The sequence below is a fragment of the Poecilia latipinna genome, unplaced genomic scaffold (assembly GCF_001443285.1).
Source record: "Poecilia latipinna isolate Pla-1442-1.1 unplaced genomic scaffold, P_latipinna-1.0 Scaffold1518, whole genome shotgun sequence".
Classification (NCBI taxonomy): Eukaryota; Metazoa; Chordata; class Actinopteri; order Cyprinodontiformes; family Poeciliidae; genus Poecilia; species Poecilia latipinna.
In genome coordinates, this window is record NW_015114134.1 from 77,451 (window position 1) to 94,900 (window position 17,450).

At 38.1% G+C, this 17,450-nt stretch overlaps 1 protein-coding gene across 1 annotated transcript in view; it reads right to left on the reverse strand.

Annotated features, from left to right (window-relative positions):
• The window catches only part of LOC106963291 (receptor-type tyrosine-protein phosphatase N2-like), a 141,837-nt gene that overhangs the window by 57,494 nt on the left and 66,893 nt on the right, over positions 1 to 17,450 (reverse strand). Inside the window, exon 9 of the mRNA XM_015058125.1 lies at positions 15,344 to 15,408. Coding sequence (XP_014913611.1) covers positions 15,344 to 15,408 — 65 coding nt within the window. The remainder of the gene's footprint in view (positions 1 to 15,343; positions 15,409 to 17,450) is intronic.

Consider the following 17,450-nt stretch of genomic DNA (forward strand, 5'->3'; position numbering starts at 1 on the left):
CGCTTGTAACCACAGTAATAATTAAAATCCACCTACTATCAGAGAAAATGTTTTCACTGTCTTAGAGGGAATGAGTCTGCATTAATCAGAGAGGTGTTATCTAAAATATTTGAGCTGGTCTTTTTTTTAAAGGAGCAATATTGCGACACGTGGGTGAGAAGAAGCTACATAAAATGGCCACATCATGATCAGAGTTTTTAAAAGCAGAACCTAATTGGTGAAGAGGAATTGATGGCAATGCTTTGTTTTAAGTGAAAAGATAAAAGACCAACATGAATCTCAACCAAGACAACAAGGAAGCTAAATCTTTAATTGTTTTATTCGACTGGAATTCACACTACTTTTTAACTAAAGTGCTCCCAGAAAGCAGGCTAGGCATTTCTATTTTTTTTTTTTTTTTATCTAGCAGAAAGATAAAACTGCAATTAATTTTGAGAGGCGGGGGAAAACACTGAGACAATACATCAAGTCACACATGAGTGGTGGCAGGCAGGGATATGTGGCCTGCCGCAAAATAACAAAGGTATTCAAAGGTAGCGTTCATAATTGAAACTCTTCACAAGAGACTTTGTGTGCTGTTAGACTCTGACACTGGGACTGACAGAGAAAGGACAAAGAGAGGTGTTTAGAGTGGAGCACTCTGAAAATTCACAGGTTCTACAGGACATTTTCTTTCCACGCAAATCCATCTGAATTCTGCCACACGGGTAAGCTAACACAATGGATACAGGTATGTCTGTGAAAAGAGTCAAAATTATTATTTTTTTTCTGTTAGGCCTTTGCATGAACATTTTGCTTTGGTTTATCTACATTTAAAAGAAGCTCAACTAGTCATTCTGACAGGTATACAGAAAGGACCAAACAGTCATGATGAAAAGAAAGTACACCCCTCTTAAAATGTAGGCCTTTGTTGCACAAACTGCAGCCTTGACACTTACTGAAACTGCTGGCATAAATGTACAAAAAAGCCTTAAAATCAAGTTAAAATCAATGTTTTATGGCAAAAGGAAACACACGTTTAAACTGACTGCATTTATTTTTTATGCATGATTTCTATACTTTTAGACTCAGATTCAAAGCACTTTTACAACATCGATATAAAAGTTCCCTGAAGTTGTCAGAGTCTTAATATTGCACCCAAGAAAAGCTAAGACTATAAAACAATGATGGATGGAAGGATGAATCAAAGGAATAAAGGAAAGAAAGCTGGATGGATGGGTGGATGGATGGATGGATGGATGGATGGATGGATGGATGGATGGATGGATGGATGGATGGATGGATGGATCCATGACTTTCCCTTTTCCAGAAGCCAATATTCACAAGACAAGAGAACATGTCACTGAAGTGCGTGTTGATCTTAATATTTAAGGAAATGGCAACAAATAAAGAGCTACTGGGAAAAAAAGTCCATAAATTTTATTCAGAGTAATAATTAAGAGGTTTAACAACAACTGGAACTGTTGCAAACAAGGCTGGGCGAGAACCCATTTCCATCTGGCAGTGAGAACAGAGGAGGAAAATAAATAATTACAATAAACAAATCTCTAAAGTTTGAGATGGAATTGTAGCAAAGTTTTCAGTTTTCCTATTCTACTCTAGTAAAACACTTTTCCCAGGGATCTATTGAACATCTTTAGATATATATTTTTAGAGATTTACAATGTCCAATGTCTAAGGGGATACATAGCAATTCACTATAGCATTTCTTTAAACATAGGAAGACGCCTTAAAATGGCACTAAAAGAACAACAATGCTGTAATCATGGTTAAGGCTCTTTCAGACACTGCAACTTCAGATGTACTTAGATCATTTTCAAATAAAACTCCAACTTTAGAGTAGATCTAAGCTTTTAGTTATTGAAGAAGAAAATGCACTGAGTCACACACTTTCAAATTCGGAGAATTGGAAAATGGGTTCTTGATGAGGTGTCAGTGACAAGAGTCTTCTTCTGGATTGACAGGTGATTTTTTTTCCCCATGTCTAAACTTCTCACATCAAGGATTTGGTCTGCTCTCAGCTGCTGAAGAAAGTGACAAGAGTCTGCAAATCAATCATAAACCTTCCATTTTTAAATAAGAAACTGTACCAATACATTAAACCATTTCATCTGCACATAAAGTAGATTTTAAACACTAACATGGGAGAGGAAGATCTTTGTTTTACACCAAGTCAAAACTCCAGGCTTACCAAAAAATGATACCTTTTGGAAGAAGGAGCTATAGACAGCAAAACATAGACAAAATGGCACATTTACAGGACTTACTTTGAAAAAATTAGTTATGATTGTGGAAACCTTGGCTGGATATCCAATATCATTTATTTGACTAAAAATACTGAATCACATTAAGGCATGCTAGAAGACCTAGTGAGCACTAGTCCAAGTGTAACTGGTGAACTGAAGAAAAGGCTTATAGAGAGAAAAGATTCTCTAATAGAAATTTTACCAACTAAAATTTCTATTGAAGGTGGTAGAAAATTAAATTCAGTTTTTTTTTTTTTAGGTTTTTTTTTAGAAGCCCATAGATAAAAACACTAGAGACAAACTGGAACAAAATTCCAAAAACATGTTATGGCAGAAAATATATTTGCCGATTCAGTCAGACACAACAGCACGATTGCTTTTTCCTTCAAATAAAGTTTGTATGTTCAATAACAGGATGGATTATTTACAACTCCAAACATATGCAGCATGTAAACCCAGATTAAAGAGACTACCATGGTTTTTGAATAACAATCTCCCTGAATCGACAAGGACGAAGCAGCGGGTGGTCTCTTGTCCTGGTAATGTGCTGAAAGTTGAAGAGTTAATGGAAGTGGTGGGGACTTCCACCCATCATTCAATCCAGCCTATGGTTGCCATGGATACATGTGATGGAGAGGGACTTTATATGCTAACCAAAGAGTCACTTTCTGATCTCTGGATGTCAAGAGATGTGACAGGTGCTTCTTCCCTCCAAACACTGTCTTATGTTTTAACATTTAACATGTACAATTTTGCTTCAGCAAATATTTTTCAAAATATATCTCAAATTCTCGTTCCTCAGCTGCCATTATGCATGCACTCAGAGGTTATCAAATGCCATGTGAATTAAGTCTGACACTGCACCTTGTTCGAAAAAAGTTCACAAGCAAAACAGTCTTAGTCATGATTGGCCCACCCAGCAGGTGAACTTTAAAAGCAGTTATCCTTTCTTAATGGTCACTTTATGCCTATTTAAAATCAGCAAAATTGTTTTTCATTTGTGCATTTTTTTTTCTTCGCTCCTTGCTAACAATTTCTGTTCAAAATGTCTCTATGGAAGTGCCTCAGAGGACATTAGCAGATTATTATTCTCCCAGTTTAAATTAAATGAAAACAATAAACATTTTGGATCAGGTTTATTGGACAGCCAGTGCCACATGTCTCCAGCTGCTACCTTGGTTCGGGAGGACGTGCGGCATATTGGGGCCACCTGCCCGAGCACACGACCCGATGATCAGCTCTGGCTTGTGTAAGTGAAAATATAGATGTAGAACCACAGGAGGCGGTGCGTAATAGGCTAAGGGTCGTATCCCTGTAAAACGCACGCCGCCGCAGCCTCATAAATTCTCATCAGCGTCTTCATTAAACGGTTCTTCCCCCCAGCCTCCCCACCTCTGTTGTCGCTATGACAACGCTGGCCCCGCGTGCACCCTCCGGGGGTGGGAGGCGTGTGTGCCGGTGTAACCCCGGGGGTTATTTCGGGGGTGGGGTGACTTGGCACAGACTCCAGCCGTCCGCCTGAGTGTCAGACTCTGGCTGTGTCTGGACTGCAGGCGGGAGCTCTGATTTCTCCCTTTAATTACTGCTAATCGGAGGAGCCCTAGTCCATGCTAATGAAGCTACACCAATCAGCTGGGAGGAGTCGGGGGCTTCTCACCGCTACAGCAACTCTACGCATGAACAGAACTGCCGCTGCTGGGGCCAGAACTTGCAGCCACAAAGCATGTCTCACTGTCTGTCTGTCTGTCTCACAGCTTTGTACGGCCAGTCTGCCCTCGAGCCAAAGCGAGTGCCGCGGCTCGTGGAGAGGCCTCTCTGTGAATCCCTAATGAAGCTGCTGCTGCTGCAAGGTCTATAGTACCGCATCAGCTCACATCTCCCACCACTTCAAACCGCAGCCGCTCGCAACAACAGCACCAAGTGTGGCTGATCAGAAATTCTAAAGACAGAAATTAATTATGATTTAACAATACGTCAGTGGCTCATTATTGTAAATGTGCGCTGTGCAATCAATCCACCATATTTCCCCCCCACAAACATAATTACACTCTATAGCTTTCAGTGAAGCCTTGGAAATGTATTTTCCTTTTTATTTTTTTTTTTTTTTATACCTACGTAATGAATAGCAACAGATGTGACTGTGTCACGGTGCTTCTCAAAATTGGAATATCATTGAAAAAATTCAGTTATTTCAGTAATTAAATTCAATTAGCATAGCTCAATGAATGTGCATACATAATGAATGTATGTAGCATACATGTATGCTACATAATGAATGTATGTAGCATACATTCATTACACACAAACTGATACAGTCAACGTTTTCTATTAGCTTTGATGGTTACGGCCTACAGCTAATTACAATCCAAAATTCAAAGTTTCTGAAAATTATTGAGGAAATTTGAATATTACATTGGACAAATATGTTTTAAATATAAATGTTTTACATAATCATGCGAAGGAATCCTGACTTGGCAGTTTCCCAGCAGACTGCACTGACACCCTCCCCAAAAGAAGCTGACTTCTGTATCAAAGCACAATAATGGAAAGTTGAGTGGAAGTAAAAAAAAAAAATAAATCAACCCATATTATTAAGATTTCTTTCACACAGAGTCTTGTGTTTCTGAAAATGATTGAAAATCCCAAATCACGCAAATGCAGAAATGTTGGTGCAATGGACTACACAACCATGAGGAAGTTGAAAAATATCACAGTGTGAGTTTCATTCTTTGATTGAAATGATAACAATAAATAAGCCTTTTGAAGATTCTAATTTACTGGCATACACCTATTAACGTTAAAAGATAACAGTGAAATTCCTGTAGATCAGCCTCAAAGTAGAAGGATCTCAGTTTCTTTGTTTTACTCTTCTTTGCTCCAGCACACAAATTATATAAGAAAAAACAAGTTTAATGCGTCTCACAAGTGCTTGATTATAATTCTTTTCAGCCCTGTATTATGCCTGCTGGTGCTCAGACTGTTTGTGTTGCAGCCGCTGATCAAAAGCTCTCTTTTTTTACACCGATGCACCACCTGTAACCACGCCGGGTGTTCGCTACATCTGTGCATTTGCAACAAACACCTGACATGATGGGAACGCATGTGAATGCAAATAGGCCTACTGGCAGGCATCCACACATGAACATGACTGAGAAATGGGAAGAAAAGCTCTCCTCGCAGCAGGACACAGAAAGGTGTTACATCTGATCTTGATCAGTGCTTTTTTTTTTCCTTCACAAGTTGAATCTGCTGTGATTGCGTCATAAAGTAAGATGAAAGCCGACATGCATTAAAGCAACTGTACAAAGTTTTAGCCCCTTTATTGGTGTTGAAACAAACGTCCGTAAATCACCTATATTGGTGTAATATATGCACATAGTTTAATGAATTAAAAAAGTGATACAATTTTTTGAACACTAAAACTAAAGTTATTATCACTACAAAACCGCTTCATATTTTGTCACTTTAGAACCATAAATTTCTATATTTTCTATAAGGGTTTGAGTTTATTTGAACACTAGTACGTCTCTGTGAAGTAGAAATCAAATGATAGATTTATTTTTATTTTTAATTCTAAATGCTTGCTCTGTTACCCCTGAATAAAATCCAGTGCAACTAGGCATAGCTTTTCATCAAAACAGAGAAGCAGCCAAGAGTCCCATGGTAAATCTGGGGGAACTTCAGAGATCAGGAGAAATATGTTGTCACGACAACTATTAGTTATGCATGTACCACATAAAAGACACGAGAAAATATGAAAGAAAGCAAGATGAATTTTCCTAAAACCAAACGTGGAAGAAGACGCTCTGGTTAGATTTGACCAAATGTAACTTTTTTTTCCCTAAATGCAAAATGCTATGTGTGGTGGAAAACTAACACTGCACATTATTCTGAAAACACTGTTCCCACAATGACACGTCATGACATCATGCTGCTCTAGGGACAGTTAATAGAAACATGGATGGAGTTAAATGTAGGGGAATCCTGTTAAAATAAGTGAGACTGAGGCAGCGGTTCAACTTCCTGCTATACAGAGCTGGTTCACATGGTAGGACGGCCCAGTCAAAGTTCAGACTAAATGCAGTCAGGAATCGGTGGCAAATCTTGCAACTTGCTGTTCACAGATACTCCACATCTAATCTGGCAAGGCTTGAACAACTTTGTAAAGGAAAATAGGCAAACATTTCAATTCCTTGAGATGCACTTCAAAGGATTTGCAGGTGTAATTGGTGCAAAAAAAGTGGTTTCTCAAAGGATTGACTCAAACTGAAAATAAATGCATGCCACATTCTTATGTGCCAAAACAATTGAAAACCTTGAATTCTCAATCTTCCACTTGATAACTATGCACTACTGTGCATTGGTCTGTCACATAAAAACCTCTTGTAAGATACATTGAAGTTTGTGGTTGAATGGTGACAAAATGTGGAAAAATCTGAAGGCATTCACTGTTGCAAGTGAGTTTAAACACCTTCACAGGAGTATTGTTTTATTATCCAGGTCATGCTTAAATATGAGTAAGCCTTTACAACATACCATCTCTCAGCAATCAAAGCCTATAAGTATAACTTGTAAAACGACTAAGTGGAGCAGCACAGCAGACCATCATTTCATGCTTTATCCACGCAGACACAAGGACTTCATACACCAGCTTCCCAGTCAAGGTCATTATATTAAAGACCATAACAGCTCATCAGGCAATTTAGCTGACCTTGCCATGCAGAAAGTAACTAGCAGTTACAGCAGGATTCGCAATTATAGTCAATTAAAGTCAATAAAAGATGATATGACAGTTGATTACGTTTAATTTACTGGGAGCAAAGTGGTTTCCGAATTGTGCGCTCACTGAGCAATAATTAATGCGCAGCTTCAGAGCTACCATGAATTCAGATCGAGTTTGGTTTAAAAAAAATGATAGCTATATGAAGACAACAATTTGGATTGTATTCAAACTTTTGATAAATTTCCTGCTCTTTCGATATAAGAACTGATCTTTCACTTCAGTTTTACTTCGTTTTCCAATAGTCAAAGAAAGAGATAAAAAAAAAATAGTAAACTAAATACTGCTGCACCCTAATATTTTGTTGTGATGTTAGAAAGATTACCACGGGCCAGCGGTTGGCCTCCAGCAAGGGCTTTTCCTCGGGCTGCCAGTGCCGAGGTGCCAGATGCGCTAGGCAAGTAGCTGCATGATAAATGGCAGAAGGTGAGAGCTCCATGGCTGCAAGCAGGAGCACCTTGCCCCAGCATCCCGCTGCCAGTCCCTTGGCATGCAGCACACCGGGCCAAATGGCAGCAGCGTCCCCCTTCAACGCTGACATTTAGAACCTCTGTCATGCTATCCAGCTGTGCACATTGCGAGCCCCCCGGCCCCCGGCACCGTACCCCCAGCCTCTCCCAGGCACCGGGAACCCTCAACCCCACTGTTGCTACTGCCAGATGACAGTCAACAAACATTTACTTGTTTAATCATGTCTGAAATTGTTTAACGGTAATGTCCACCATGTATTTGTGTAATTTTTCAAACATGCACATCACAACAGCTTTAAAATGTAAATTTCTTTGAGAAAACTAAGAGTGCCATTGGAGTCTGATATTGTTTAGGGCTTTGCTATCCAATGCAAAATGTCCATGATAAGTATATAGGGCTTCCTTGAGTATTGTGTTGGGAAAAAAAATACTGCCATTGCTAAAAAAAAAAGGAGATCTCAATATTTAAGAAATAAAAATAAATTGTGATTTAATGATGTTTTAAATATTTGATCCAAAGTCTCCATTTAAAATTATAGTTAACACCAAAATGTATCCAATAGGGGAAAATAAAGGATCTATCCATTCTTACCAAGTGAAACAACTATTATTTTAAACTAATGTACCTTAAGCATTAGTGTGCAAGTGATTGTTTTTTTTTTGTTTTTTTTACATTTGCATAATTCTAAAATAGATATTTTTAAAAACATGCCTTACAACTTGTTGACAGGTGCATTTATTTATTTTGGGGGCCAGAAAATTGTAAAGAAGACTGTAAAAGTAAGACAAGTAGCAATATCTGTGCACTGTAGTAGCTCACATAAAAAAATATATCTGTATAGAGCAAATACTCTCTGGTTTCAGAAGGGAATATGGTGCCTAGCTGGCAAGAATGGTTGTGCGAGAGTCCAAGAAAACATGCAAAGGATGACCATCTGGCCTATCCTGATGGATCTAAGCTATTTTGGTACCTACATTTCACGTCAGACACCATATAAAAATGAATTAATGGAAATCAACCAAGTAGGACTCTTCTGCTAAAACAAATAAAAACCCTTCCTTGGCAAAGAATGAAGCATTTGATTATGACTTTCTGTTGGATGGATCAACAATGGTGAGGGCTAAAAACAACATATCAATGGACACTGAGTCCGATGGCCAAGATGTGGACTCCGGAAGGCAACTAAAGACAACAGTAAAAAAAGTAAAAAAAAATCATCCAATGGAGAATATTCAAGAGCAACAAATATATGTTTAAGTATAACCGGCTGTCTCCAATGCATGGCCGCCCAACGATGCTGTTCTACTCGAAAGCCCCAGCGCTTCTGACAAACATATCCACTGATCAATCCACTAACCTGTTATGTCTTGGCAAAGTTCAGAAAGACCCACCCTTTGTGTGTCAAAGGGAAAATTAACCTTGAAATGTCAACTGCAATGCAAATAAATATAGGATAGACAAAACAATAGATGTTTAGTTGAAACTCTTCTCTTAAGAAGAAATTAGCACACTTAGGGAGAAAAGATTTTTACTTTTCAAAGTGTTACTTAGAAGTTACTTTCTGAACCTTGTTTATTACAAATGATCAAAAGACTGTTTCCTCAAGTACTTTCTGGAACCGAACGAGTACTTTCGTCTGAAAGTACTCGTTCACATGGAAGTGAACAAACAATGAACTATCTGATAACAAGTTCAAGGAAGTAACTGTAAAATTATGGAGTCCAATAACCTGTAGGTTCCAGAAAACTTGCTTGAAGTTTTGCTAACATTCTAAACCTCTATAGATTTAGCCAGACAGCGTTTTTAATAATCTCAATGTACATTTTTATGATTGTTTTGGCACTAGTGAGAGAAAAGGAGGTAGACATGCAGCAAGGGTCTCAATGAGGTGAATCAAACACAGGATGGCTGCGTCCAGGACTATCACCCCTGTCTATGGGGCACCTGCTCTAGACAGGGGTGATATTTTGGGGGGCTGTATTGGGCTGTATTGGTATACAGCTAGCTAGCTAGCTAGCTGGTATACAGCTAGCTAGCTAGCTAGGTATACAGCTAGCTAGGTATACAGCTAGCTAGGTATACAGCTAGCTGTATACCAGCTAGCTAGCTCTCTGGTATACATACAGCTAGCTAGCTAGTTTATGCGCTCTTTCTTCTGTATATTAAGAGTTTGGGAATAGCTGTTTGTATAAAATTTCTAGAGGACAAAACATTATGTTATTTCAGATAACATAATGTTATCTGAAATATAACATTATATTATATATAATGTTATATTATATATAATATATGTTATTTCAGATAACATAATGTTATCTGAAATAGTAACTTGAAAAAAATAAAAGTAAGAGGTAAGGACTTGGACAATAAACAAAATATGGGGCATTTGTAGAAAGTATTCATAACAGTGTAAAATCGTTCATGACTGCATTTTTTTATTTAGTTTAATCTACAGTTATAAACCTCCTTCAAGGGCAACTTCACCTTGAACTCTTCTTTCAGGAGGAAATACAAACATCCAACAAATTTTCTTTGCAAAACTGCGCAGAACTGCCTTTTAACAAGTTCAGTGAGAATATCAATGTTGGCTACACTAAGAAACTATAGGTTCTTTAAAAAAAAGACAGCAGAATAAAATAAAGGCAAGGAGAAGATGGGAGAGTAAACACTTTACATTCTGGTACTCATTAAAAACAGACAAGTCCAGCCTTTTCCCGCGAGAGAGCACACATCATGCTATATAGAGGCAAATACCAAGCTGCATGGCATGGAATCAAAGGCATTTCTGCAGTCCAAAGGTCAGGTGATGGTAAAAGGTTGCTGAGAAACAGAGTTGCTGGACGGGCTTTCATCAGTGGGAGACAGCTGGAGTCTCCAAAGAGGCAGCGTTACTCGGGGCTGAAGGCACAGTGGGGCTGCTCCGATATGACATTTCACATCCAGATCTGCCACAGTAATGGCATTTTAGCCACTTTTAAAAGGGCCAGATTGGCCTTCCTGCACTGTTCAAATTTTTATAGACAGCCATTCTTATATTGTTTGGGCTTATTACAGTGTCTAAAAGAAAATTGTCTTTGTGGAAAAGGCAATTGGGGCCAATGTGAGAATGAGTGGCTGATACAAATACTTAAACTCCACATGATACGACACGGGAAGAACAGCATACATCTCGCAATGTTAATAAACCTCTTTTATTACCTATGCGGAAATGCAAACTTGAATGAATGAGAACAAAAGATCTCAAATTTACATAAAATATATTTATCCTTTCTTGTGATTCTTTGATTTTGAAAAAAAAAAGAAAGAAAAAAAGCAGTACAACATGTATCCATGTAAAGCTCGTCACGGTTATTTACTCGAGTCGCCATGCCCCGTCTCTCTGTTAGGAAACTGTTCGTGTAGTTTTGCTTTGAAGCTGCTGCTGAGATGATTTGTTCCATTTGCTTGGGGAAATTGCAGTGCCTGTTACTTGCTGAAGTGATTTTTTTTTTTAACAATATGCAAGCTTTGTAAGATAAAAAGAAAGCAACATGTGTTGTTCCCTGTTAATAAAACAACACATAAATAAATATTCATGGTAAACAAATCTTCCATCAAAACAAAATGCTAATCTGCATGATCATATTTCCACCAGAAGATATCCAGAAGAGTGAATTAATGGTGATTTAAAAAATATATATGTATAGGCTCATTTTTTTTTTTCTTACAAAACTTTATCTTAAAATAAAAGCTCAGGGAATATAATGTTTGTATAGGCTACTGAGAACTTCAGTTATTATGCCAATATCACAAAACCAATTCATGTTAATGGGGGGATAAAATATTTGGAATCAAAAATGAAAATCTCTTACATATTTTAAATATATCCACCCCATATATTCCTCAAAATGAATTTTACTTGCCCAGAGTAAAACTGGTTACTTTCTGAAATTCAGAGACTGCTTTCGAAGACCTGATACATTTCACAAAACTTTCCAGTCACTTCCAAGAGTTTATAGTTTACTTTCTGGAATGTAGAGGGCATATTTACTAAATTGATTAAACTCAGAGGTAGGTTTTGGGATCCTGTCTGCTTTATGGTGTAACTTCTAACTTGGTTCTTTCTTTAGTTTACACATTTTAGGAGTTCTTTTTCAGAGATCACTTTGCTGTAATTTACATGAGGACTCATGAGGACTTTTTTTTTTTTTATCGATATGTTACCACTTACTTTCCAAGAAAATAACGTTTCGTGTCCAAAACCTGAGGGTACTTTCATCATAACATCAATGTTGCTTTCATGGATCTTAAAGATTACTTTTTAGAATGTAGAAGGTACTTTTTAGTCTACAGTATGAGGTGACTTCTAACCTGGTGTTGTTCAGAATATAGAGATTGCTTTCCAATAGTTTTACATACCACTTTTTGTGGAAGTTGCAGTTTCCTAAAAAATACAGATGGATATATTTACATATGAGTTTGGGAAAGGAGAAAATCACCCGACTGTCTGTAAAGGGCATGGTAGAAACTGGGGAAAAAGCATACTACAAACATATAAATTGTTATATTACAACCACAAAAAAATACCGATATTGATGTTATTTTGGAGAGAAAATGCATTAACGTCCTGCATGCACAGCACTGAAGCTTTTCATCTGCCATACATGATTTAAATTTAGCGGTGGAATAATCAGTCAGCATTCAGCTGTGGGAATTCTGAGCTTAATAAATGCCTCTTCACATAAGCAGTTTGCCGGAGTTATTCCGAACACAAGACTGCTGTCGAAACGTCTATGAATCTCAATTTAACTACCATCTCAACCACATGGGGACCATCTCATGCAGGCTGTCTGCATGTCTGAATGCGAGAATTAGAAAAAAATGTATATTGTTGTAAAAGAAAACACAATTAGTTTCCAGTTTCTACATCAAACTGGCAGAGCAATTAAATAATTACCATTTTCTTAATATTGCATTTTTAATCTAGAGGAAAGCCCTCACACATTAGGGTAAATCATTAACTTGATTCTTAATCGCAGAGTAAGTTTGTGGTCATTACGACTCAAATTTTGAATCTCGAGGATTTCGTTGATTAAATATCAACCACGCAAACGTTAAGTAAGATTTAAAGGTCATTCCCTCCTTATTTAAAAACAAGACTAGTGATTATTGAATATCATATGAAAACTGAGGACTATTGTTTTAAAAACATCTAGTATTTTGGTTGACAGTACTAAACCAAACAGACTAACGCAGGCTAGTTCTAGCCGTGCGCCATCAGTGGCTATCAGCATCACTGCTGCTGTCTCCAGCTGCTGAAAGAGGCAGGAAGGGCAGCAGCAGAGCTGTTTAGGAACAATTATGTTTGAGGTGTTGGCGTGTGCTACAACATGCCGGACTTTATATCCCAAACTGAGAGCCGTGAGGGTCTGAAAACATGTCCTCTACATATGGTTTCAGGGTGGTTTGAATCTATACAGATCAGCCTGTTAGTGCAGAGCCACATTGATCACGACTTTATTCCTCATGTCTTTCTTTGTGTATTTCTTGCAGTTGTCAGAAGATCTTTAGGAACCGGTGTTGCCACAATTATCTTGCAAAAGTAATCCAGCCATCAGCGTGGGAATGGATGAATGACTGAATACAAGTGCAAATCATTTACCATTGCAAACGGTTTGGAAATAGTTACGCATCCTTTTGCCGCTTCATTTCCCATAAATTTAACTTTGAAAAATTGCATCAAGTACCTTTTTTCTAAAACCAAAAAATTTAAAATAAAATTGTGTTCAAATGATCTTGTTATTTGTAAAACTTAACAGTGGTGTAATTTTTCTAAGGTTATTGTTGCTTTTGTAGCTTCAGCCAACTTGTGTATAGTAGGACAGAGGGGATGCTGTATTTGGCACTTCAGACTTAAATCCAACTGAATATGTGTGAGAATCTCTTTCCACAAATGAAAATTGATGTTCACAGTTTCTTTCAGCTATACTTGTGACTGAACCTGTGAAAAAAATATGAGAAAGTGTGCCTGATTTCTTTCTAAAGACACCGTATGTCCTACTTGCACATGTACCCTGCAGGAAAAGTAATGCCTTTCTATCGTATTGTGATCCAACTTCCATGTAATCTATAATGGAGTGGATATTGCTTAGCTTATTGACGGATGTCCCCTCCTCCCCACTTTGACATTTGCTTATCCTCGTGAGCATCTCCCAGTATTGACGTTTGCTCTATCTGGACATCTTCCTAAGCTGTTCTGTCATTTGTCACCTCTTAAATAAAAACCAAGGAGGTGTGGGAGCTGACAGTGATAAGGCTTAATGACACAAACTACCGTGGTGGTGGTTTCATACAAACTCAGAAGAAAGAATTCACAGTACGGCTTAATTTCCTGCTCGGTACCTGTAATGGATTCATAGAGCAATTTTACCCAGCGTATTTCCATCCGTGCCATTAATAAGCAGAATAAAAAAGCACCTCTCTACAAACCATGGCATGAATTCACTCATAACTGCAGTCAATTTAGAGGAAATTTATTGAAAGCGGGCTTTTGGTTTAACACCTTTTAAACTAATGTATTTGGAGAGCGCACTCCACATGCTCTCCTGTCAAAAGCTACCATTTTCTCCCAACTTAGCCTTAACTCTCCACTTCTTGGATGCAAACTGGTGAGGTCAACACATGCACATTAGAGCTCATAAAACATCCTCTAAGTGGCCTTTCAGGATTCCTACTTTGCTAACTCACTTTTTGAAGAGCAATAAACGCAGCGCTTCTTTAAATACGTATCTCACAAAATCCAGCAGGGAGCAGATTTTCTCATGATGTGGAAGACAAACTCTTCCTTTCTTCCCCTCCCTCTCTTTCTATTCATCCCTCCCTCAGACTGTCTCCTGCAGAGAGGCTATTATTGCAGCTAATTATCTACAAATAGGCCCAATATGACAAACACGGAACCAAGCTAGTACTGGCTAATAGCACAGGAATCATTCTGTGACGAAATAAAAGAAAAGGGGACAGACAAAGACCAGAACAAAAAGTCATACATTAAAAAATACATATATATTTTTAAAAAGAGGCAAAATCTGAGATAATTATGAGGAACATGACAGAGACACAATGTGGTATGAGATGAGAGAAATTGCGGGACCAAAAAAAAAAAAAGATATAAGAGGAAGGCAGATGGGCGAAGAAAAGCAGCACAGAGAGAGGACTAACATGGGGGAAATGATCTTGTCTTTGCAATGTGTGACGGTTGTTGCCATTGGCAACTGTCCTGCAGTGCACGGGCCACATCCACTTAGCTCCCAGCGTGCTTCAGGATCAGGGTAGCTCAGAGGTCTAAGGCTGTCTGGCTCATTTACATAAAGAAACTCATTTACCAGGCAAGCATGGAGGGCTATGACGCATCAATGGGGGCTTGATTAGATCTTTACCTTTGATACATATGAATATTTATCATGGCTGAATAACATTTGCTCTCCTTTCATCTGGATCATCCAGAGAGTCCTCCTCCTCCTCCTCCTTCTCCTCTTAATTTTTTTCCAATGAATATGTCAGCGAAGCATCGGGGATCATGACAAGTGACAGTACTCGAGATAATCCGGTCATTGTTGCAAGAGATCAACACTCTCTTTAGGTTTTACAAACTGCATCAGGCTTCTGTCTTGTTGTTTATATTTACTCCGGGGATAACAGCTCCAAGAAACTTAAAGGAAATCAATTGGGGCGGGGGGACCGCAGTCACGGTGGCTCCCTTAAACAAATGTGCGTGTGAAATAGACCACTGCAGGTGGGAGGAAGTTGAAACCGCAAACATGGCAACCACTTTTTTTTTTTAGCAGCCGTTTCAATGAGTTGCACTTACATCACTCACTCCGGCCTCCACTATCTTCAGGCCCGTCTCCTTCTCCAGCTGCTGCTTTTCTTGGACTGCAAAGGGAGACAAAAGCAGAGGAGATTTGATGTGACAAAGTCACAAGTTTTTATTTATTTATTTATTTTTTTTTTTCAGTTCCCGAGGCAGAACAGGGTATCAGTGAAACTGAGAACGATGCGATGGACGGATCAGTCTGAGTCAGATGTCAAACTGGTCATAGAAAATGCCCGCACCCAAACACAAACACCTAAAGTTCTCAACAGGGAAGGAGGTTTGCAAACTTTAAAGCTGTTGTAAGGTTGTAAACAGTGAACTCGGACATAAGTAATGCATAATCATGAACAGGAAGGACAGAGATGCATGGTTTTTCTAAAGTTATTTCACATTTAATCTGAAAAGTGGGGCATACAGTTGATATTAGCGACATATATATTTAGAGTAAAGTCTACATTAAATACATAGGTCTAAATCGGGGCTCAGCAGGAAGCATTTCACTAAAAATACAAAACATGTAGATACAGCTTCAAATGTTAATCTTATTTATTTTTTTTTTTTAGAACACTGCTTTATCAAACACTTTTTGCAATATCTACTTATGGCAGTCTGTTTTCATAGATAGTGTCTTGCATAACGCAGCAAGTGGAGAAACTGCCACCATTTTTTTTTTGACATGAACATAATTGATTATACGTTCTGAAATCTGACAATTTCTCACCATTTCCATGAACACTCATTATACCTGATCGTTTAGTCTTATTTAACTCAACTTTTGATTTTTTCAAATCAAAATATTTTTTTTTTATGTATTTTGATATATGTTGATGTAATATCTTAAGTTGGACAGTTTATAGCCATGGTAAAGAGTAAATGAATAAAAGTTAAGAGTAAAACGAATCAGCTATTAAATGTTTGAAAAATTATCTTCTAAATCCCCCCCAAAATCTGACAATATAATGTCAAAAACCCTTTATGGTGATGCAGGTACAGGCAGCAGACTGTTCCAAACTTGCAGACCACTGGCACCCCATTATAGGAACATTGCAGCCTTGACATTGTTTAACCAAATTTAGCTTTAAGCTCTTTAAATTGGCTTAATATTTAGCATATCTTCCTTGCATTACTTTACGTCCAAACTCAGAATCTCTCACACCCCTAAGCTACCGTGGTGAGAGCCACCCTCCCCCCACTTGACAACCTGCCACCCGTATGTGCACGGATTTCAATTTTCATAATTAGTTTGTTAAATCAATAAGTGGGTCTTATCACAGGACACGTTAGCTGTGCAGCAGTTTTAAAAGTAGCTTGTACATTTTCAGAAACAAGGCGAGATTTGTTTTTCTCCTGCCTCCAGAAAGTGGACTAACAAAAAGGCACCGAGTTAATAGGTGTTGAGAAAGTTCAGCCTTTCCTGACAATTTTAAGAGAAGTTATCTCAATTTATACACTCCGGGTTGTGGATAATTATGGAAACTATTTATTTTATCAACCACTACCCTGACGTTGTACACGCACTGTTGTCCTATAAGCACCACTCTGGTTTGCAAGTTAAAAAGTGCACATCAAAATGCACCTATTATTATGCACAAGTATCCATTCTTTCTGAAGATTACCAGAAAGCAGAATAAGTGATTGTACATTCACAGCACACAATAACTTGAGCCCCTGCCTTTGTTCTTGCAGTAATTAATACACCACCCGAGTTTGATCCTCAGATCTTGTGATCTAATCAAATATGGCATGCTATTTTCAATGCTTTGTTCACAAAGGACATTCTCATGCAAATCAAACTGAAGTGAGGCGATGTTAAATATCCATCACTCAAGATCACACAGTTTCGCCGACTTTTTCCCTTTTGCGCTGTCCTCGACGTCCCCTCCTCACTTTGATGGAAACATTTATATTAGAAAACAAAAATCAAAGGAGGCCCTAATAGATTAAGCTAAATTATAGAGCCAAAGTGGAAAATGCAGCAACATTTAATTGAGTTTGTTAGCATGTGAATGTGGCTGCTAATCTGGAAAAGGAAAAAAAAAAAAAAAAAAAAAAAGGGAAAAGAAAGAGGGTCCTTTAAAACCCTCTCCCCCCATAGAAGGCA